The sequence below is a fragment of the Sus scrofa genome, chromosome 7, assembly GCF_000003025.6.
Source record: "Sus scrofa isolate TJ Tabasco breed Duroc chromosome 7, Sscrofa11.1, whole genome shotgun sequence".
Lineage (NCBI taxonomy): Eukaryota > Metazoa > Chordata > Mammalia > Artiodactyla > Suidae > Sus > Sus scrofa.
In genome coordinates this window covers 28,785,057-28,809,409 of record NC_010449.5, presented here as the reverse complement: position 1 = coordinate 28,809,409, position 24,353 = coordinate 28,785,057, and the positions used below count along the sequence as shown (strand labels likewise).

The 24,353-nt window shown below is 43.4% G+C and overlaps 1 protein-coding gene across 3 annotated transcripts in view; it reads left to right on the top strand.

Moving 5' to 3' along the window:
- Positions 1 to 24,353, top strand: part of BEND6 (BEN domain containing 6) — a 42,036-nt gene that overhangs the window by 2,514 nt on the left and 15,169 nt on the right. For all 3 annotated transcript variants that reach the window (XM_001925201.6, XM_005665866.3, XM_013977762.2), the window contains exons 2-4: positions 6,949 to 7,100; positions 14,950 to 15,127; positions 23,232 to 23,452. In XM_001925201.6, coding sequence (XP_001925236.1) covers positions 6,981 to 7,100; positions 14,950 to 15,127; positions 23,232 to 23,452 — 519 coding nt within the window. In that variant the 5' untranslated portion in view covers positions 6,949 to 6,980. The remainder of the gene's footprint in view (positions 1 to 6,948; positions 7,101 to 14,949; positions 15,128 to 23,231; positions 23,453 to 24,353) is intronic.

The window sequence follows — 24,353 nt, the reverse complement described above, 5'->3', positions numbered from 1 at the left end:
GGGGAAATTAGTTGAGATATTTGATGTCAGATATGTAGAAGATGATTAGTCATGCAGCCCTTTCCCTCTAGAATCCCAACCAAACTGAGAACACACAAGAGGAACCAAAAGGAAATTTTAAGTATTAACTTTATTCAGGATGAAGTCAGACTGAAGTGCATGGTTTAGGCTTAAGGCCAGTTAAAGCTCCCTGGCCACCACTCTGTGGTGGCTCAGTGGGTTAAGGGTCTGGCATTGTCACCCGGCTGTGGCTCGGGTTTGATCCCTGGCCTCAATCAATGGGTTAAGGATCCATGTGGATGCTGCCCTAAAAAGGAAAAAGAAAAAGAGTGAGTAAGGGGCTTTGATAAGGTGGCAGAGACATCTCCTGCAGTGCGTACCTAGAGGTAGGAAGCTGCCACATGAATTCCTGATTTTCGGGTCAGGAAGAAACTTTGGGAAGAAGAGGAGGCTCCACCCTAAGCTGAGTGGTGGCCAGGGGACAGGATGGAAAGAATCGCAGATGATGCAAGTTTTGAGCTCTGATGAAGGAAACGTCTTTTTTTTTTTTTTTTTTTTTTTTTTTTTTTTTTGGCGTTTTTAGGGCCACGCCCGCAGCATATGGAGGTTCCCAGGCTAGGGGTCCAATCGGAGCTCCAGCTACCAGTCTACACCACAGCCACAGCAACACCAGATCCAAGCTTCGTCTGCGACCTACACCACAGCTCACAGCAACACTGGATCCTCAACCCACTGGGCGAGGCCAGGGATTAAACCCGAAACCTCATGGTTCCTAGTTGGATTTGTTTCTGCTGTGCCACAACGGGAACTCCTGAAAGGGATGGTCTTGAAGGAAAATTTGATAAAGTGAATGAGACCCACTGAGGTGGAGGTGCCCACAGGACATCTGTGTGAAATTACCCACGGGAACAAGGGTGGGGAGGACAGAACGGGAGACAGATGGGAGCCTCCAGCATCCATCATAGTTGGAGTCATGGATGCAGATGAAACAACTAAGGACAAGAAGGTGAGAGAAGAGCTGGAATCAGAGCTTGGGGAGAGCTTTCCCCTTGCAGCCTGGAGCAGGGAGCGGGAGGCCGGCGGGAATGCTCTGGTTCAGTGACTCTCTGGGACAGACACACATCCCGGTTAAGGAGGCGGAGGACTGAGGTGATGAGACCTCTGGACACCTTCAGAGACCTGGCGCATGGCAGTGGGAGAGGCTGATACGAGACAGCAGTGGGCCGGAGAGGGATGCAGAGGTGCAAATGGTTTTCCTGGCAGTCTGACACTAGGGCCTCTGCCAACGGTGTACCTGTTCTCGTATTGAAACACCAAGGAGCTACACCATTTGGGAGAACCTACAGCATCTGCTGTCATCTCCCGAGATTATTTCCAGCTACAAGGATGGATTACTGCAGTCTTTCTAAATTTAGAGTTTTGGAAGGAAAAACAATTGTTATTTGCAATGATATCAAATATTGTTTTCACCAAACATATCCTAGGAAAGGACTTTATATTTTACCATAATAAAAGCTTTAAAGGAGTTCCCCGGTGGCCTAGCAATTAAGGACCTAGGTTGTCACTGCTGTGGCTCAGGAGTCACTGCCATGGTACAGGTTTGATCCCCAGCCCAGAAATTTCCGCATGCCTTGAGCTCAGCAACAAACAAACAACAAAAACTTTAAAAAGGCATCATTGTAAAAGAAAATATTTCAAAGGCAATCATCCTAAATTGTTCTTTTAACGTTTTAGAAACTATAAGCTGAATTAGGACTGGTTGTCCTGTGGGTTGCAAAATCCATGACATGCTGGCATTGGGGGTGAATGTTCTTTTTTGTGAGCGTTACAGACTTTAGAAAAGTCTACATTTGAGCGTTTAAAAACATCAATATAATTGAATTCATCTACTCTATAATGCTTTGCAGGCAGCTTTTGGAAAGTAATCATTTATTATCCACAAGCAAATAGAATTCATTTGTATAGTTTCCACATTGAGTGTGGGGTTAGTCATGCAGCAAAACACTGAGTCATTTGGCCAGAAAATTTACTCATAGTTGTATGAACTGCCAGTGGAAAATCTGAGAGCTGTTCATAAGTCAAATTATAAAGCTCTCAGAGTTATAAATCACTGAGAAGCCTTGTTCTTTATTATTCAGATAGTGTGAAATATTTCCACCATTTCTAAGAATGGACAACTTACAAAGCAAGTTTGAAACCTGAGGTCATTACCTTCTAGATCTAAGCTAAGAGTTGCCAGGAACAAGCATTTCTACATTCTTAGGTGAAAAGGGGGGAAAAGTGAGGTAAAAGGTTTACAGCTGCATAGTAAATACGTTACGAGATTAATACTCTTTTTTCCCATGTGGGACAGTTTAGGGTTTTTTTAATTTTTTATTCTTGGCCTCTCCCACAGCATGTGGAAGTTCCCGGGCTAGGGATTGAACTCAAGCCACATCAGTGACCCAAGCCACTGCAGGACAACACCGGATCCTTAATCCTCTGTTCCACAGGAAAACTCCCTAGTTTCTTTTTTTTTTTCTAATTTATCTTATTGTAGTTGATTCACGATGTCATGTTAATTTCTACTGCATTGCAAAGTGATTCAGTGATATATTTTTTTCAAGTTCTTTTCTATTATTGTTTAATCACAGGATAGTGAATATAGTTCCCTGTGCTACACAGTAGGACCTTCTTTATCCATCCTTTATAAATAGCTTGCATTTTTAACCCCGAACTCCCAGTCCTTCCCTCCTCACCCCCTCCCCCTTAGCACCACAAGTCTCTTCTCTATATCTGTGAATCTGTTTCTATTTTTTAGATAAGTTCATTTGTGTCATATTTTAGATTCCACATATATGTGATATCGTATGATAATTTCTTTTATCTTTTTGACTTCACTTAGTATGATAATTTCTAGATCCATCCATGTTGCTGCAAATGGCCTTATTTCATTCTTTTTTATGGCTGAGTAGTATTCTATTATATACATATCTTTAGATAGATAGATAGATAGATAGATAGATAGATAGATATACACATCATCTTTATCCAGAGATGAATGAATTCTTGATTAACTAATGTTGATGAATTAAATTCCAGGTTGTCTTAATAAAACAACAGCAATGTTTAATAGCTAAATTATCTCCTTTTCTTACAATAATTTTTCGTGGCACTTTTGCATTAACTGTTTTGTGGTAATAGGTTTGTATGGTAATGTATCCATATGCTGATGGTCTAAAAGAATGTCACTAAGACCACAGAGGAAGCAAGTGTACCAAGGAGAATGGGAATGGTGATGAGTAACTGATGATTAGTAAAAGATGTTTCAATAACACATAGTTCAAAGGACACTGAAGTTATCACAGTGTAATGACATCCTGTGCATCTAGGAACAGAAAGAAAAATGTGTCTTAAAATGTCTGTGGTTCAAAAATGCTTTTTGGGGTAAAAGGGGAGACAAACAGAAAACCCACTAAAAACAGCAAACCCACTAAATTAGAATATAGTAAATGTTATATTTTAAAGCAGAAGAACAAAAACCTAAAAGCCTCTTCTAGCTGGTCCTCACTGCTATAGGAGTTTTTAACCTGGAATTCAAGAACAGGAGTCTAGGGACCAGAAATTAATTGTAAACCTGTGTGACTCTTTAGAGGAGCACGATCCAGTTCTCACCAGGTTCTTTAGGAGCTATTACCAAAAATAAAAAGAATCATCAGAACCATACAGGTCTACACAGATACCAAAGCTTCTGCAGCATCAATTCATTCTCTGCTCCATCAGCATCACCTCACCCACGTGCCTACCCTGAGACTGGGAGAAGATTCTGAAGCACCATCGGTCAAGAATGAGCAGAGGAAGCCCTCAGCCCCACCCTATGTGGGTGCAGGGACATTGCCCCAAAGCTAGCAAATGCAGCCCACCCTGTGGCTCAGTGGCACTGAGTCCTAATCACAAGCCCACCAGAGAACTCCCAGTTCAATTTTTTTTTTAATATTCACAAGATTGTGCAACAAACACCATAGACCGATTTTTTTTTTTAACATTTTTGTCCCCATTAGAAGAAACCTGTTTGGCATACGCACATTGTCTTATATGAAATGATTGGCCAACACAGACCTGCTGTCTATCTAGCACAGGGAACTCTACCCAATATTCGGTGATAACCTGGGTGGGAAAAGAATCTGAAAAAGAATGGATGTGTGTACATGTATAACTGAATCACTTTGTTGTACAGCAGAAATCATCACAACATTGTAACTCAACTATACTTCAATCAAACTTTAAAAAATGAAAAAAATAAACTAAAAAAAACCCCTGTTAGCCGTCATGTGGCCCCACATTCCACAATCTCTCACCCCTAAGAAACGACTAATCTATTTTCTGTCTCTAGAAGTTTGACAGTTCTTGACATTTCATGTAGGGCCAAACTATGTATGGTCTCTGAGACTAATGTCTTGCACGTGATGTCACGTTTCCAAGGCTCATTTATGCTGTAGTGTGAGTATCAGGACTTCATTTCTTCTTGTTGCTCAATCATATTTCACTGTAGGGATATACCACATTTTGCTTATCCATGAGATAGACGTTTGGGGGTTTTCACTTTTTTTTTTTTTTTTGTCTTGTTGCCTTTTCTAGGGCTACCGCACCTGCGGCATATGGAGGTTCCCAGACTAAGGGTCGAATCGGAGCTGCAGCCACTGGCCTACACCAGAGCCACAGCAACTCGGATCTGAGCCTCATCTGCGACCTACACCACAGCTCACGGTAACGCCGGATCCCAACCCGCTGAGCAAAGCCAGGGATTGAACCTGCAACCCCATGGTTCCTAGTCGGGTTCGTTAACCACTGAGCCATGACAGGAACTCCAGTTTTTCACTTTCTAGTTCTTATGGATAATACTGCCATGAATATTTGCGTGAAGTTTTGTGTGGATGTAGGTTTTCATTTCTCTTAGGTATATTCTTAGGATTGAAACTGTGCTTTTGCTGCACACTTGATAATGTTGACAGTGAGTTCATTAACAACTTACAAGATAAAATTTCAAGGCAAAACCAGTACTTAGCTGGAAAATTTACATTGAGGAGGTCAAGTCATTTCAATAACAACGAAATGTGACTCATGAGTGCTGTCAGATTGCTTTGTATACTTGCCTTGATGCCTAAAGTTAAAATAGGAATTGAGAGAATTCCTACCGTGGCTCTGCAGTAATGCACCCAACTAGGATCCATGAGGATGTGGGTTCTATTCCTGACCTCATTCAGTGGATTAAGGATCTGGCATTACCATGAGCTCTGGTCTAGGTCACAGACATGGCTTGGATCTGGCATTGCTGTGGCTGTGGTGTAGGCTGCCAGCTGTAGGTCCCATTCAATCCCTAGCCTGGGGACCTCCATATGCCGAGAGTGCAGCCCTAAAGAGCCAAGAAAAAAAAAAAAAAAGAAAAAGAAAGAAAGTAAGCACATTTCCAGCATTGTCTTTCAGACTTCATTGCAAATGCAAAAGGAATTTCCATGCTTTGAAATGCATTTCACTGTGCAATTGAAGAATTTCCACCCAAACTTTAATCTGGAATAATCTACAATGTAGTGGCACACTAAAAGGCAAAATATCAAAAGAATTTAACAGAATTCTGTAAAAGTCTAGTAATAGATGAATATGCATAATTAGAATTATAAGCTCAAATTGAGAGGTATGAACTTTCTTTAATAGTTGAACAATATTGTGAATATGCTAGAAAAAAAAAACACTGAATGAACATACACTTAAAATGGTTAAAATGATAAACATTATGTTATGTGAATTTTTTTCTTTTTACGGCCACATCCACATCATATAGAAGTTCCCTGGCCAGAGGTTGAATCAGAGCCACATCTGCTACCTATGCCACAACTTGTGGCAATGCAAGATACTTTACACATGGAGCAAGGCTAGGGATCAAACCGGCATCCTCAGAGAGACAGCATCGGGTTCTTAACCCACTGAGCCACAACAAGAACTCCGATGTTATGTGGATTTTTATCTCAATTAAGAAAATTATAAACTCATAGTTTAGTATCAGTACATGGCAGTACCTATCAGTGTGGGAGACATTTTCAAAGACGAAATACATAAAATCTAACAGTGCATTACAAATGAGCATTTGCCATTAATTTTGATGATGGAGAACACTTTGAACTCAATTAAACAAGATATTATTTTTAAAATTCCATTATCATTAGTAGAGCTGTCTTACAAAAGTTGTATTCAAGTTTCCATGGTGACCTAGCCATTAAGGATCTGACATTCACTGCTATGGCTCAGGTCACTGCTATGGCACAGGTTCAGTCCCTGGCCCAGCAACTTCCATATGCTGCAGGGGGTGAGGTGGGGGACTTGTATTCAATTATTAAGCACAGTTTCAATTTTATGAATAAAATTTTGCAAAGATGTATTTTCTCTCTTGCTTCTGCATGCCAATACAATATCCTTGGTTTTGCCTCTTGGCTTTTGCAAAGCTTAAAATGTTTACTGTCTGACCCGTCACAGAAGATGTGTGCTGACCTTGCCCTGAGCAAACAGACTAATGGGATTTGGTACAAGTGGGGTTTTTGTCTGGGGAGTGCCCTTAATTGTATATCCTTGATTCGAGATTGCTTGTGGGGACACACGTAGGATCAACGGATTTATAACTCAGCGCTTTCACTGTGTGGCCTGGGTTCAACCTCTGCGCTGGTAACATGACATCCTCATGATGGGGATGAAAGGGAAGACTTTGGAAGCAGTGAAAGTGTGATCTACATTGGCCCCGGGGGAGGAGGAATGACAGGAAGCACTGAGTAAAAGCGTCCACTTAAGTAGCTAGTGCCTTTGAAACACCCAGTTGTAAACATATTCTGTATCCCTCTGTTTTTCACTTTAAGGAAAAGCATTAACTTTTGGACCACGTCCAGAGTAGCACCATCTCACGGGCTTTCCCTCCTCCTACAGTTTCAGAAAGCCTTTGGTAACTAACTGAGAAAATGCAGAAGATCTTGCAAGCAGAGGAAATTACCAACACCCAAGCTCTTAGAAAAGGAAAGAGGAAAAGGACAGAGACAATGGACTCAGAGAACGTCAACAGTGACGTGGATAAAGGGCAGGTTGGTGTCCTGGTACTGGGGTGTGGCTTTCTGACCTTGCTCTGCCCTGATGCCATAACTCCTTTACTAATTTATTAATGTTCCCCCTCTTGTATTATTCTTCCTTTTAATTTCTTATTCAATGAAGGAAAAAAAAATTCATGTTCTCTTTTTAATGTTGAATGAGTTGAATTGGAAACACACTGGAAGGACGTTTTTCTCGCCCCTATTTAGGTGCAGCCAATTATGCGCTGTTCAGACATTCCTCAGTATCCTGGGAAATGAAACTGTCAAGAAATGATTTTTTTCTTCCCAGAACTCACTGGAGAATTTGGAATACCTGTTCTAAAATTTACTTTCTGCTTTTCTTTTTCTTTTTTTTGGGGGGGGGGGGGCTGCCTGCGCCATGCAGAACTTCCCAGGCCAAGGATCAAACCCATGCCAAGCAGCAACCAAAGCCACTGCAGTGACCATGCTGGATCCCCCACCCCCTGAGCCACCAGGAAACTCCTGCTTTTCTCTTTTGACTCCAGTTTGTAGCCCATCCTCATCACAGGTTTGGTCAGAGCCCCTTTTTTATTTGTATTTATTCCTTTTTTATCTGAATTTCCCACTCCCATTCTCTGCCTACACTGCAGACGAACTGTTGATGTGTTTATTCTCTATCTTTTAATTTGTGTCTTTGTCATACGTGTAATGTTGATGTACATGCATTTTTGTTTAAATCTTAAAATACATACTGTACATCCTCATGGTTTAAAGTATCTTTCAGTGCCTGGGGATGGTGTCCAGAGGCATTCATATTAACCCAGCATTTGGCCTACTGTCCATCATCGGCTGTCCCTCAAGGCCGCCTCTCACAGAACTAGGTGGTCCGGGACCCCCGGGAACAGAATTGTTTACGTTTAAACCCAGAAGGTTGGGAAAGCACCAGAGTCCACACATGGAATGTGCCCAGGCCGACTCTAAGAAGGTGCTCAGAGACTTAAAGTTCTTATAAGGTTTTCTCAAAAAGAAACATGTCAGCAGGACCTGTGGGTTCATGTCTGCTAATGACTGACTGTGCATGCTTTCCTTACCCAGGAGCAGAAAGCCCTGGTGAAAGTGTTGAAGCCACAGGCTCAAGTCAGAAATCTAAATTGTATTTTTTGTCTTTTTAGGGCCACACCCGAAGCATGTGGAGGTTCCCAGGAGAGGAGTTGAATTGGAGCTGCAGCTGCCGGCCTACACCACAGCCACAGCAATGCCAGATCTGAGCCGAGTCTGTGACCTTCACCACAGCTCATGGCAACGCTGGACCCTTAACCCACTGGGCAGGACTAGGGATCGAACTCATATCCTCATGGATACTAGTCAGGTTTGTTACTGCTGAGCCATGAAAGGAAATCTTGAAATCTAAATTTTAAATGGAGCTTTTTGGGATAATTAAAAAAGAAATCCAAAGGCTAAAAAATATATATCCATATATCTATATAGTGTATGTGTGTGAGAAATCTCCCGCCCACTCTGTTCCCGCCTCTCGCCCCCCTACCACCCATAACCACCTTTGCCGCTCTCTTATTTTTCCTCCCAGTGTTTCTTTGTCCACATAAAACAAATATGCATATGAATATTCTCATCCCCTCTTTTGCACAAAAAGCCACTTACTAGACAGGCTGCTTTGAGTTTGCTTTTTTACCTAATGTATTTTGACAATCTTTTCATTAGTAGATAAAGAACTTTCCCTTTGGGGGAGTTCCCTGGCAGCCTAGTGGTTACAGGGCTCGGCATTGTCACTGCTGTGGCTTTGAGCGCTGCATGGTGTAGGTTTGATCTCTGGGGTGGGAATTTTCACATGCCGTGGGCGTGGCCAAAGACGAAAAAAAAGGAACTTTCCCTTTTTCACGGCTCCCTATTATCCCGCTGGACATCCACATGGTTCTTTACTTAACCAGTCGCCTAGGACAGGTACAGCTTGTGTCTAATCTTTTCCTTTTTAGAAATCACTGCTCTGTGCAGCCTTATGGCCACATCATTTCCTACATCATTTCCTACATTGGCGTCATAATATTCACCTCAGTCTGTCTCTGATTTTGCAGTCAGTGCTGTTTTTCACACCTGTCTCTCTTGCTATCACCCGTGCTCCATGGTGTCTGACCAAGCATAGCACCCTATTTTACTCATGCTTCTCTCCAATGACAACAACCCAGATTGCCTCCAGCATCTTGGTACTACCAACAATGCAGAATAAATGTCCTCATACAAGTCCTTTTAAGAAGGGGCGTGAGGGAGTTCCTGTCATGGCTCAGTGGTTAACGAATCTGACTAGGAACCATGAGGTTGTAGGTTCAATCCCTGGCCTCGCTCAGTGGGTTAAGGATCCGGTGTTGCCATGAGCTATGTTGCTCGGATCCTGCGTTGCTGTGGCTCTGGCATAGGCTGGCAGCTACAGCTCTGAACCCCTAGCCTGGGAATCTCCATGTGCCATGGTAGTGGCCCTAGAAAAGGCAAAAAGACAAAAATAAAAGAAGGGGTGTGAGGATGTCTCTGGAATAAACACAAAAGAGGGGAGTAATGGCTTTCATGTGACAATGAAATTGCCTTGCCTGCCTGCCCAGCAGGAGTGCATGCTGGGCTTCCTTGCCAATTATCAGCATTTATGTCATATTGCATATTGTGGTGGTTGATGGGAGAAAATGATATCTTGTTTCAGTTTGCTGGTGCAGGTTTTAGGGATCCAGTGGCTCCTGGAGGGTGAAAATCACCTGCTCTTGCAGGCCAGTATTGTGGTGTCTTTTGCAATTTGTGTTCCTCAAAAACTTAATAGCTTCCCAAATGATTTATTTCTGTTTGGTTACTTTGCAAGTACCTTCAGCCAGAGGTCATATTTGGGCATAAATAACCTTGAAAACCCTCCTCTTTTAATAGGGCAGAGTTCTCTCCAGCTTACAGCAGTTACTTAGTCACCATGTGAAGCAAAAAGCTTAAAGGGGATGCAGTGAATCTGATGCTTACTGTTGGGATGGATTTCAGTGTCTGGCAGGAAACACTTAAAGAGAAGCTCTTGAGAAAGCCTTGAGGTCACAGTCTTACCTTCTGCTACTTAGGTGCAGAAGTAATTGCTTTTTTTCAGGCCTTGAGGATTTAACATTACTGGACTCCGTTTTCTGTTGCATGCTGCATTCTAATGTAGATGGAAGGAGAAAACTTCCATTTCTGCAAACCAGCTAGCACTGACAGGAAGCCAACATTCTTTCTTTTTCTAGCCTCAGTAAGCACATGGTCTTCCTTCCAAAGCACCGCAGGTGACAGTTTTATCATCACCTTCCAGCTTGTTATAACTGTGCTCTTTGTGCCCTCAACTTGACCTCTAAGTAATTCAAAAATATGTCAGGTCTGGGAGTACTGTAATGCTAGATACCAAAGTCTGCATTAGGTAAAGTCTGTAAGGAATCCCCAAAGGTGACAGTGGTTTGTAACGATGGACGTTTACTTCCCTGTCCCCTAACAGCAAGGGCAGTCCTGGTGGCTATGGCTGCTCGCTTCATCTCCCTTCCTGAACACAAGGTCAAGGTGACTGCTCCAGCTCCCACCCCATGCTTTCCTCTCTGCCAACAGAAAAAGGAAAATTCAGGCAGAAGGCAAGCCTGTTCCTTCCAAGGTCATGACCCAGTGGTGGCACACACTGTTTCTCTCACATGTGATTAGTCACAGAGCCACACTGAGCAGCCTCAGAGTCTGGGAAATGTACTCTAGCAGACAGCTTACCTGCTCTGCTGAAAACCCATTACCGTAGAAGAATGGGGACACAAGCACCTGGAGGTAGCTGGTGGATTCTGCCATTATCTGCTTTTCTTTTCTTTTCTTTTCTTTTTTTTTTTTTTTTTGGTCTTTTTGTCTTTATAGGGCCACATCCTCAGTATACGGGAGTTCCCAGGCTAGGGGTGCAATCAGAGCTGTAGCCACTGGCCTATGCCACAGCCACAGCAATGCCAGATCCGAGCCACGTCTGCAACCTACACCACAGCTCACGGCAATGCCAGATCCTCAACCCACTGAGCAAGGCCAGGGATTGAACCCATAACCTCATGGTTCCTAGTCGGATTCATTTCCACTGTGGCACAATGGGAACTCCCACTATCTGCTTTTCTATTGAATTTTTATACTTCCTGTTAGGTTTCTTAGTCTATTCTTGTGAGTTTCCTGTTCTCTTCTTATCAGTTAGCATATATATCTTGTCTATTGTAGAAATTAGTCTCACGTGGTTTTAGATTTTGCAAATATCTTCAATTTGTCAATTTTTTTTTTTTTTTTTTTTTTTTTTTTTGTCTTTTTGCTATTTCTTTGGGCCGCTCCCGCGGCATATGGAGGTTCCCAGGCTAGGGGTCGAATCGGAGCTGTAGCCACCGGCCTACGCCAGAGCCACAGCAACACGGGATCCGAGCCGTGTCTGCAACCTACACCACAGCTCACGGCAACGCCGGATCGTTAACCCACTGAGCAAGGGCAGGGACCGAACCCGCAACCTCATGGTTCCTAGTCGGATTCGTTAACCACTGCGCCACGACGGGAACTCCCAATTTGTCAATTAACTTTGTCTTCCATTGATGCTTCCAAATGGGTTTACTTTTCTTTGATTCCTTTTTTTTTTTTTTTTTTTTTGTGGTCATACCCACAGTGTACAGGAACTTCCCAGACCAGGGATTGAACCCACACCACAGCAGTGACAATGCTGATCCTTAACCCACTGAGCCACCAGGGAACTCCTCCTTGAATTCACTTCTCTCTTGTAGGAACTTGCTACAAGAACTACACCATACATTCTAGGTTTTTTCCAGTTACTTTGCATAGAACTATGATCTCAATGGTATCCTCAGGTTTGTTTGTTTTTTTTTTTTTTTTTGTCTTTTCTAGGGTCACACCCGCAGCATATGGAGGTTCCCAGGCTAAGGGTCAAATTGGAGCTGTAGCCACCGGCCTATGCCAGAGCCACAGCAACGCAGAATCCAAACTGCGTCTGCAACCTACACCACAGCTCATGGCAACGCCGGATCCTTAACCTACTGAGCAAGGCCAGGGATCGAACCCACAACCTCATGGTTCCTAGTCAGATTCGTTAACCACTGAGCCACGACAGGAACTCCATCCTTCAGGGTTTTTTTTTTATGCATTTCTATTTAACTCAATCCATCATTTTCTTTCTTCAGGATTTATGTATATAGTACCTATTTGCCCACACAGGACAAAAGTAATTTTCATTACCATTATATGTGTTAGATATATTATATATGTCACTCATACATATGGAATAATGAAATATATGCATATACACAGATTCACTTGTTTGTACAATAAGGAGTGAAGTTGAATGTATACATTACCAAGCATACTAAAATGTTGCTGTGTTTTCTTTAACTGACCTCATCTGGCTGGCTTTCTTTCTTTTTTTCTTTCTTTCTTTTCTTTCTTCCTTTCTTTTTTGGCTTTTTTTAGGGCTGCATCCCCCCACACATGGAAGTTCCCAGGCTAAGGGTCGAATCAGAACTGCAGCTGCCAGCCTACACCACAGCCACAGCAACATGGGATCTGAGCTGCGTCTGCAGCCTACACCACAGATGAATCCCCAGCCCGCTGAGCAAGGCTAGGGATCGAGCCCGCATCCTCATGAATGCTAGTCAGATTTGTTTCTGCTGTGCCGCGGTGGGATCCCCTCATCTGGCTTTCAATTCTCCATCCCTCCTTGACAAGAAAGGGGGTGGGAGAGAACTTAAATTTGTCCAACGACAGTGAATTACAGTTAGTGTTCTTGTATTTAAAAGTCCTTTTGAGGAGTTCCCTGGGGGCCTAGCAGTTAAGGATCCATTGTTGCCACTGCTGTGGCTTGGGTTCCATCCCTTGCCTGAGAACTTCCACATACCGTGGGCAGGGCCAAAAAAAGTCTCTTCAGGCTATCGGTGTAATTTCGGTCATTTCAGCATGAAGTCTCAATGGAGACCAGATTTTTGCACCCTTCCCCACTTCCTATTTTTTCCTTCAGGAAGTTCAAGTTTTCAGGAGCTTTACATGTCATCCCAGCATCCGGCAGGTCCTATGCAGAGGCGCTAATGCCTCTGCCAGCTCCTAAGGCTCCAGCACTGCTGCTGCTGAGGCCCCTCCAGCTCTCTGGGCTTCTGTCAGGGCTGCCGTGCTGGTACCCACTGCCACCTTCTGAAAGGTTCTGGCACCCGTGGCATCCCTGTCCACATCCTGGATGGTTTCTGCCTCTCCTGTTCCCTCAGCACTTACCCAGTTCCTGGCACAGGGACATTCCGACTCTGCAGCTGTTTTGCACAAGCTCTGGGGTGTCTGGAACTATCTCTGGCCCATTGATCCAGACACCACACCAGTTTTGGCCTTTTTTTTTGGCCGCCCTGTGTCACATGGAGTTCCCAGGCCAGGGATCAGATCCGAGCTGCAGTCACTACCAAAGCCATAGCAGTTAAGGCAACGAGGGATCCTTAACCCACTGTGCCGGGTGGGGATTGAACCTGCATCCCGGCGTTCCCAAGGCACCGCCAATCCCATTGTGCCACAGTAGGAACTCTAGTTTTGGCCATTTCTGATCTGTGACCCAGACAGGCACTGTGTGGCCCTGCCGTTTCTGGACATGGGTCCTTTAGGGAGCATCTGATGGAGTGAGGAGCATGGAGCCAGCCCTGCTGCTCTGGATGTTTCTATCATCGGCCTCCGCCCCGTGACCCTCCTCTCTTCCCCCAAGTTCAGGGCAGGAGGAACAGACCCTGGAATCTGACTCCCTGCCTTTTCTGCTCCTTAGCTGGGCCCCAGGATGTCTTTTCCCTTCCTATTCTGCAGAAATTTTTTTTTTTTTGGCTACTTCCCAGGCCAGGAACTTGGAACCTTTGCCACAGCAGTGACAATACCGGGTCTTTAACCTGATAAGCCACCCGGGAACGCCCAGCAGGAACTTTCTTGATGCTAGGCCTTTATGTCTTCCATGCTAAAATGATTTTTAATAAACTTCGTACTCCAGGCTTCTATGTTTGGTTCTTTGTAAATTCCATTCTGTGCTTCAGTGTTGCACATTTGCATTTGTATAAATATAAAGGCCAGCTTTGTAATTGGAGAAAATTCTTTTCTGTCTCAACACAGCCTGGTTTTTACAACTCACATGCATGCGTTTTCAGACTATTGTCCTGCTGTCCTTTAAAAAATGCTTTTTAAACTAAAAGGCTGGAGTTCCCATTGTGGCTTAGCTGTGAGGAACCCAGCTAGTGTCCATGAGGTTGTGGGTTCGATCCCTGGCCTTGTTAGTGGGTTAAGGATCTGGTGTTGCAATGGCTGTGGCATAGGCCAGCAGCTGCAGCTCTGATTCGATCCCTAGCCTGGGAACCTCCATATGCCGTGGATGCAGCCCTAAAAAGCAAAATAATAAATAAAATATAGGCATCAGTGTTGTGTTCTGGGTAAATCCTCTCTCTGATGGAATAAACCACAGCAAGGGCCTCATGGCCTGGACTCAATAGGGAGGCCGTGAACAGGGAGTCGGGCGAGAAGTGGCAGATGGGTCTGAGTTACAAAGGTCTGAATGATGGTCTGGTTGGTTCTGCTGTTGCGCTATTGTTCTACTGTCCGTTTTTCACTAAAGTCAGAACCCTGGTTACTGCTTTGAAGGAAACATGTGCGGGATACCTTGAGGTCCTGGCTGGTTCTGAGTTCACCCCACTCCTGGGGTGGCAGAGGACCAGGTGAGGCTAGATCACTCGCAGGACCCAGCTCCCGCCCTGGGAGATCAGGTACCTGCTGGTCTGATGAAACTCCAGGGGTGCTTAGAACACAGAACGCACCACCAGGGCCACCTTGATGCTTTTGTTGTGCTTGCCTTGTGTTTCAGAGAGACCCTTACTCAGGCAATGCCTTTCTGCCCGGGGAGAGCTCCAGTGAGGAGGAAGAGCCCTTAGCAGAACTGTCAAAGGAGGAATTGTGCATGAAAATCAAAAGCCTGAAACAAAAACTAAGCAGCACCCGGAAGGAGAACAGCCGACTTCGACAGTCTTTGGTCATGCTTCAAGGTAAACGTAGAGAAAACCAATATTTTTATTTGTTTGTTTTTTTGTTTTTAGGGCCACACCCGAGGCATATGGAGGTTCCCAGGCTAAGGGTCCAATCGGAGCTGTAGCCTTCAGCCTAAACCACAGCTCATGGCAATATAGGATCTGAGACGTCTGCAACCAACACCACAGCTCACAGCAACGCCAGATCCCTAACCCACTGAGCAAGGCCAGGGATTGAACCCACAACCTCCTGGTTCTTAGTCAGATTCATTACTGACTACATTTTTAGATGAAAGGAAAAAGTGATGAGTGAAAAGTATTGCAAATCAGCTGTCAGGAATGAAAAAATCAGTACCTTAGAGGAAAAAAAAATCAAAAAACACTTTTAAGAAAATCTATGATTACATAACATAGAAGCACTCTGTTGAAGTCTCTATTTTATTGCTTAGATGATTTTAGATTATTCCTACAAAACACTCGATGTCCTATTCATTTAATAATGTCCAATGAATATTTATTGAGCATTGAATATAGGCCTGCAAAGAAAAGATCAGTAAACAGAATATGTCAGGTTGTTCATGCTGTACTTATCTCATTCCCGTCTTCTAAGGAGAGTACTAGAAAATGAATTAAAGCTTCCATATATTAAATTCGAGGTTTGCGGTTGGGAGGAGTAATTTGGAAAATAATCACATTTCCTTGAATATTTTTAAAGGAGAAAGGCCTCAGGAGTTCCTATCGTGGCTCAGCGGTAACGAACCCAACTAGTATCCACAAGGACATGGGTTTGATCCCTGGTCCTGCTCAGTGGGTTGAAGATCCTGAATTACTGTGACTGTGGCATAGCCGGCAGCTGCAGCTCTGATTTGACCCCTAACCTGGGAACTTCCATATGCTGCAGGTGCAAGCCTAAAAAGACAAAAAAAAAAAAAAAAAAAAAAAAAGGAAATAATGAAAGTACTTACCTGGGTGACATTAAAGCATTCAGGGCAGAGCCTGGCAAAGCAAGTGCCGCACAGTGTTTGCTTTCCTTATCCTGTGACAGGTGCAGTCATGTAGGGTCTGCTCCTGGGAAGGCCCCACATACTGGTTACTGGCTAAGGCTCAGCTGTCACCATGATGAAATGCTGAAGGAACTTTGAACATGGGGTCCTGCGTTTTCATTTTGCAATGGGCCTAGCAACTTATGCAGCGAGTCCTGCAAGCCATTCTGGACAAGGATGAATTATTCAACAGTGGTGCTGGGAAAACTGATAATTACAGTTTGGAGGGGAGGGCAGCTCGATTCTCATTTCACACCATGTGGTGCGCTAAAAACATAACTTACAGTTTAAATTAAAATTCCGTGTTCTGACAGAAACAGACTCACAGACATGGAGACCAGACCTGTGGTTGCCAAGGGGAAGGGGGAGGAAGTGGGATGGACGGGGAGTTTGGGGTTAGTAGATGCAAACTATGACATTTAGAATGGATAAGCAATGAGGTCCTGCTGTACAGCACAGGGAACTATAGCCAATCACTTATGATAGAACACAATAAAAGATAATATGAGAGGGAGTTCCCATAGCGGCTCAGTGGTAACAAACCTGACTAGTATCCATGAGAACTCGGGCTCAATTTCTGGCCTCACTCAGTGAGTTAAGGATCTGGCATTGCCATGAACTGTTGTGTTGGTCACAGATGTGACTCAGATCCCGAGTTGTTGTGGCTGTGGTATAGGCTGGCAGCTGTAGCTCCGATCTGACCCCTAGCCTGGGAACTTCCATATGCTGAAGGTGCAGCCCTAAAAAGCAAAAAAAAAAAAAAAGGAAGATAATATGAGAAAAAGATCTTATATATGTGTATAACTGAGCCACTTTGCCGTACAACAGAATTTGACAGAACATTGTAAATCAACTATAATGAAATTTTTTTAAATATTAAAAAAGAACCTCGGTGTTCCGAATTTGATGAGTACTGGTTTAAACACCTGATGAATTTTATCTTTAAAGATCACTAATATGGGTGTTCCCGTCGTGGCTCAGTGGTTAACGAATCCGACTAGGAACCATGACGTTGCGGGTTCGATCCCTGGCCTTGCTCAGTGGGCTAAGGATCCGGCCTTGCCATGAGCTACGGTGTAGGTCGCAGACACGGCTTGGATCTGGCGTTTCTGTGGCTGTGGTGTAGGCTGGCAGCTACAGCTCCGATTAGACCCCTAGCCTGGGAACCTCTATATGCCGTGGGAGTGGCCCAAGAAATGGTAAAAAGACAAAAAAAAAATCACTAATATGTATTTCCTAATGCTGTTCACTGAAAAGGGTTAGAAACAAGACCAGTCCTAGCACCTGCATGAGGTCTTGTAGCACCGTGTCCCACTAAAGGGAGCCAGGCTTCCCTGGAGAAATGGCTGATACTGGAGCTTGCACAGATGAGCCTGGCCGGGAGCCTTGGACAGGAATATAGATGAGAATCTCATCCTACCAGAAAGCAAGAGGGTCAGCGAAGACCCTGTAGACGTGTCAACTGGAAGAGATTCCCATTGGCCAAAGATGGGACAGTTTGAGCTCAATAAGAATGATCCTGGCAGTGGGTTATCATACATACATCATACATCAAAGTATATATATATTTTGGCCACACCTGCAGCATATGGAAGTTTCAGGGCCAGGGATTGACTCCAAGCCTCAGCTGTGGCCTATGCTGCAGCTGTGGCAATGCCAGATCCTTAATTTACTGAGCCAGGCCAGGGATTGAACCAGCACCTCTGCAGCAAGCTGAGCCACTGCAGTTAGGTTCTCAACCTACTGTGCCACAGCAGGAACTCCTGCAACTGTTTGCAGTGCAGTGAATCTAAGCAGTGGTCATCCCTGACTGCTAATATCACAGTAAAAGCTAACCATGCCTTAAATGCCACCTGGTGGAAGTTAAAACAGAATAAGCATTTAGAAATAACCACCAATTTACAGTATATACAGGGAACGGGAGAATATGTTAAATATCACCTCAGGGGTGCAGTCAGCCAAATCCAAACCATGGGAAAGCCTGCAGGACAAACGACGCAGCTTCTTCAACTAATACAGTGCTCGGAAAAAAACTAGGTGAGGAAAAGGAAACCAACAGTTTGTAAAAGAGACAGCAACTAATTGTAGTATATAGACTTTATTTGGATTCTGATTCACACAAAGCAAAAACTACAACAAAAATGAAACAATCAGAAAAATTTGAACATTGGCTGGTTTCTTTTTTCTTTTTTTGGTCTTTTGAGGGCTGCACCTGCAGCATATGGAAGTTCCCAGGCTAGAGGTTGAATGAGAGCCGTAGCTGCCGGCCTACATCACAGCCACAGCAATGCCAGATCTGAACCACATTCACAACCTACACCACAGCTTGTGGCAATGCCAGCTTCTTAACCCACCAAGCGAAGCTGGGGATCAAGCCCACATCCTCGCGGATACTAATGGGGTTCTTAACCTGCTGAGTCACCACAGGAACTCCTCTTTTTTTTTTTTTTTCATTTTTTTAAAACAATATTCAGGAACTATTGCTAAGTATTTCTGGCTGTGACAATGGAGTTATGGTTATATGTATTTATATTTTTTAACTTCTTACCTTTTTGGAGGGACACATGAAACTTCACAGATAAAGTGAAATGATGCCTATGATTTCCTTGAAGTTGTCTGGGGGTGGGGAGAAAGTGTGCGAGGGTACAAGTGGAACAAGACTGACCAGGAGTTGAAACTGGGGTATGGAGTATATGGGAGTTTATTATAGTGTGTGTCTAAATTTTTCCATTAAAAATTGAAACAAATATATCCAGATAGAAAAAAGCCTACTTGAGAAAAGAGATGTTTAAACAGTATGAAACTGATGAGTTTTAACTGATCAGAATGACTCTCTAAGCATAAAGTAAATGAATAATATACTACGAAAAAGACGGCTATGTTAACTGAAGTAAAAACTAAAAATAGATGCAGCTTTAAAGCACCATAAAAAGATGGAGTTCCCATTGTGGCGCAGGGGAAATGAATCCAACTAGGAACCATGAGGTTGCGGGTTTGATCCCTGGCCTTGCTCAGTGGGTTGGGGATCCGGTATTGCCTTGAGCTGTGGTATAGGTTGTAGACATGGCTCGGATCCTGCGTTGCTGTGGCTGTGGTGTAGGCTGGCAGTTGTAGCTCTGATTAGACCCTTAGCCTGGGAACCTCCATATGCCATGGGGGCAGCCCTAAAAATAAAAGATAAAGCATCAGGAGTTCCCGTCGTGGCACAGTGGAAATGAATCCAACTAGGAACCAGGAGGACACAGGTTCGATCCCTGGTCTTGCTCTGTGGGTTAAGAATCTGGTGTTGTCGTGAGCTATGGTGTAGGTTGCAGACACGGTTCAGATCCTGTGTGCTGTGTCTGTGGTGTAAGCCAGCAGCTATAGCTCCGATTGGACCCCTAGCCTGGGAACTTCCATGTGCTACAGGTGCGGCCCTAAAAAAAAAAAAATAGTCACAAAAAGAAAATAAACACTCTAAGAAAAATACTTGCAACTTATGACAAATAAAGGTAAAAGTGCTTAAGACATTGGGAATTAATAATCATAGCTAATACACTGTGCTTATAATATACCAGGTTCTTGTATGAGCACTTTACGAAACCATCAGAGCTGTTATAATATCCCTTAGTCTAATAAGTATCTCATAGAAGTTCAGATAACCAATAAACAACTAAGTATGTATTTAATGTCACAATAATCAAGTATTGGCAATTTAAGTTGTCCTAATATTTTAACCTATCAAAACAGTTAAGACTGTGGTCCATGATGAACACCCCTTGCTAATGCGTAGTCATGGGCCTATAAGACGGAAGAATCTTTCTGGAGAGCCCTTCATCAATATCAATTGAGCCTGGAAAACATTCATATCTCAGAATGTTTCAGAAATTTATGGCATTGACACTATCAGCAATGCATACAAAGATATGCATGCTCGGTAGCGTGTGAGAGTTTTGTCTATAGTCAAGAAAAACTGGGAGTTCCCGTCGCGGCTCAGCGGTTAGGGAACCCGACTAACATCCATGAGGACATGGGTTTGATTCCTGGCCTCGCCAGTGGCTAAAGGATTCAGCATTGCCAAGAGCTGTGGTGTAGGTTACAGATGCAGCTTGGATCCCGAGTTGCTGTGGCTGCTGTGTAGGCCGGCAGCTACAGCTCCAATTGGACCCCTAGCCTGGGAACCTCCATATGCCACAGGTGCGGCCTTAAAAGATAAAAAGAAAAAAAAAAAAAAGAAAAGAAGCAACCTAAATTCCAAAAAAAAAAGGAGCATTTCAATAAACTTTAGAAGACCAATACCTTGAAATATTAGAGAATCCTGAAAGTCATGTTCAAGTGAAAAATAACCCATCAGCAGGCGAATGATAATTGTTTAATTGCCATATAATGAAATATTACTCAGGAACAAAAAGAATGAATAACTATATGTATATGTATAACTGAATCACTTTGCTGTGCACCTAAAGCATCGTAAATCAACTATACTTCAATTGATCCGTCAATCAATATTTGTCCTCATAATTTTTCCTTTCTTTGCATGCACCTTGAGTCACCCACAGCACAAGGGTAAGGGCACCATCCTCCAGGCCAACCAGATCTGCTGAGACTTCTGAGACCGACTGCAAGTTAAGGGGTTTTCCAAAACCATTTCTCAGGTTCATTAATTTGCTAGAGAAATTCGATTCACTGAAACCCATTATACTCATGGTTACATTTATTACAGGGAAAGAATACAAATTAGAACCAGCCAGAGTTGGAAGAGACACAGAGGGCAGAGTCTGGCTGATTTCTAAATGTAGAGCTTCCCTTGCCCCCGGAATACATTATCTCCTGGTATTTACAGGTTACAAAATGCCCGGAGGAGTGGCCACCCAGGATGCTCACTGAGCTTGGGTGTGGAGAGTTTTTACTGAGGGTGAGCATGATTGATTGATTGATTGATTGAGCGATTGCCCATCTGGTCTTTTTGGCTTTCTGGCTGTGGCCAGCTTCTCCCCTAAGGCTAGTGGGTGTGACTGTCCCCACCTGAGAAACCCCTCAGTGTAAACATAGGTCAGGTGTGTTCTGAGGGGCTCACCAGGAATTATAAAGACACTCCAACTATCACTGGGGAAATTCAAGGTTTAGAGGTTACTTTCCAAGAACTGGTTAGGGCAGGAGGCCAGACCTTGCTGTGAGCAGGCCAAATTCTTACACACCGCACAGTTATGAAAGTAAAGCTCCCCATCCCCTCTCGGTTCCAAAAGGCTAGGATCCCATCTGGTTTTGCCTCCAGTCTCCTCCCTAGCACCTAAAAGAGTGATCAGCAGGTGCTGAGAGGCAGCGTAACATGCAGTTTATAGGATGCAGTTAGTAGAGTCTGAATTTGAATGTTGGCTCTTCTTTTTTACTAACTGGGTTGACCCTGACGGGTTATTTAAACCCCCATTGCCTAATTGTCCTCGTCTGTAAATTGGGAGTAATGATAATACTTATCTCAGAGAATTGCAATGAAGATTAAATGAATGAACATCAGTAAAGTTCCCAGAAGAGTGCCTGGCCACAGGGTAAAAGCTAGATAAATATCTAATATTATTAAGTGCTCAATAAATCACTGCTGATTGAATAACTGCCTGGCACATGAGAGTTGCTTTGCAAATTTTAATTGAAAGAATATAAAATAAAATTTTCTTCTTTTGTAGGTGTTCCTATTTTTCCATTAATATATTACTAAATGGATTGATTTGGACATATCATCAATACGCCTGATTTTTAGGTCTCCAGTCAACTATTATTCTAAACATTAGGAGTTCCTATTGTGGCTCAGCAGGTTAAGAACCAGACATAGTATATGCAAGGATGCAGGTTTGATCCCTGGCCTCACTCAGTAGGCTAAGGATCTGGTGTTGCCGCAAGCTTTGGCATAGGTCACAGATGTAGCTCAGATCCACGTTGCCGTGGCTGCGATGTAGGCCTGCAGCCGCAGTTCCAATTCGACTGCTAGCCCAGGAACTTCCTTATGTCACAGGTGTGGCTGTAAAAAGAAAAAGAATTTTTTAATAAAAAGATAAAGATTAGAGCTCAATAATATGCTAAGAAAAAGGCAAAGTTTCAGAGTCCTTTCAACCCTCCAGCAGGCGTTACCCCCAACCACAGAGTGAGGAGCTGAATTAGAGTTCGAGATGTCTTCCAATGCCAACAAAATGTTCTTTGTCCTAAGGAAACAAAGTAGATATAACAGCAGAAGAGACCATTTTACATGGAGGCATGAAAGCTTTGAATGTGCAAATTTCCACTTTAAAAAGGAACAAAGACAATTTTCAAGTTGACGTCCAAAACCCATATTTAATATATGAACACATCAATGTGAATGATGACAATGAATCCTTACTAATTTGATGGCTTTGGACTCCCTGGCAAAGGACACATTAAGGCCATAGAAAATGGATTTTAATCTATGAGAAGTGGTTTATTTTATCTTGTCACTTAAACTGGCCCAACAGAAGGTGAGTGATGGCAGAATCGGTAATATCTCCGAAGCAACACCTTCAAAGAGTCTCATGAGCAATTAGAAAGAGAATCAACTTGTAAAAACATTCATTTTGGTTATAAAGTAATACGTATACATTTGAATACAACCACCCAATGTTTTTTCATTGATGTATTATTATTAAGCAGTTAGTAAGTTATTTAATAATAAAAAGTAAATATGTTCTGAGCTCTCTTCTTACCACGATCTCTTTTTTTTTGCTCTTTAGGGCCGCTCCTGCAGCATGTGGAGGTTCCCAGGCTAGGGGTGTGATTGGAGCTGTAGCCACTGGCTTACACCAGAGCCACAGCAATGCCAGATCTGAGCCGAGTCTGCAACCTACACCACAGCTCACGGCAGCGCCAGAGCCTTAGCCCACTGAGAGGCCAGGGATCGAACCCGCAACCTCATGGTTCTTAGTCGGATTTGTTTCTGCTGCGCCACGACAGGAACTCCCCATGTTCGTTTTCCAAAAGGAGCAGGTGTTAATAATTTGTTCTACATACCTGGTTGCAAATACACAATTTCAAAAGCATCTCTGCTGCTGTTATGAAAGGCCTTGGTCAAGTGCTGCTTTTTCTTGCCCTTTTAGTGTTACCACACGCTGTCACCCAGTTTGAAGAACTGGTTGGCATGGCAGAGGCCCTGCTCAAGGGCGGAGGAACCCTGTCCACATCTGCGTCCACCCTCTGGCGAGCTACAAATAACGCTTCGCCCGATTCATTTGCCTCCACATGCAGTAACTCCAATTCTAACTCCAGTTCCCCGATTTCGCTGAAGGCTGAAGAGGAACCTCACATTGATGAGAAACAGGTCAGCGGGAGCACCTGCCCTGTGGTTCTCTGGGATGCAGCTATATATAAAATTAAGAGTTGGGGAGTTCCCGCTGGGGTGCTGTGGGTCAGAGGATCCAGCATTGCTATAGGTCTCGGCGACGGCTTGAATTTGATCCTTGGCTTGGCTGTAAAAAAAATAAGTAAATAAATAAGATATAAGAGTACAAAATGACCTAGCAGTTAAGGATCTGGCATTGTCACTGCTGTGGCAGGTTCAGTCCCTGGCCCGGGAACTTCCGCATGCAGTGGGCACTGCCAAATTAAAAAAAAAAAAAAAAAAAGATTACAAAACAGTAGTTGTCTTATCAGATCACTCCAGGTGACTTGAGGACAATCATAATACCCTGACTACCTAAAACAGTTGTTTACAATGACTCTAATATTTGTGAAACAAATATCCCGATGAGGAAATTAAGGTCAAATCGTGGACAACAATGAAATTATTAAACTAGAAAATTCTTAAACCTGTGACAGATCAACTGTGCATTAAAGGGTATAAAACTGTACCATTGAGATAAAATGTGCTGAATTTGAGTCTTTTGTTTTCCCAGCATCTCTTAATCAAGAAACAGAAGCTAAAAATACAAGTTTTGGTAGAATCAGCCTGGGAAAATATGCCTTCAAGGGCAATAATTAAATGCTCATGTTGATATTCAGAATATTCGAAACTTCGTGTGCCAGTCTCTTCCTCTGCAACCGATTACCACAAACTTGGTGCTTTTTAAAAACACAAACTCATCACCTGCAGGTTCTGCAGCTCAGAAGTGTGGGAAAACCCAGGTGTTGGCAGGTGCACTCCTTTCTGGAGGCTCTGGAAAAAACCCGTTTCCTGCCCTTTGGCATGGTTGTAAAACTCAGTTTCTCGTGGTTGTAGAGCT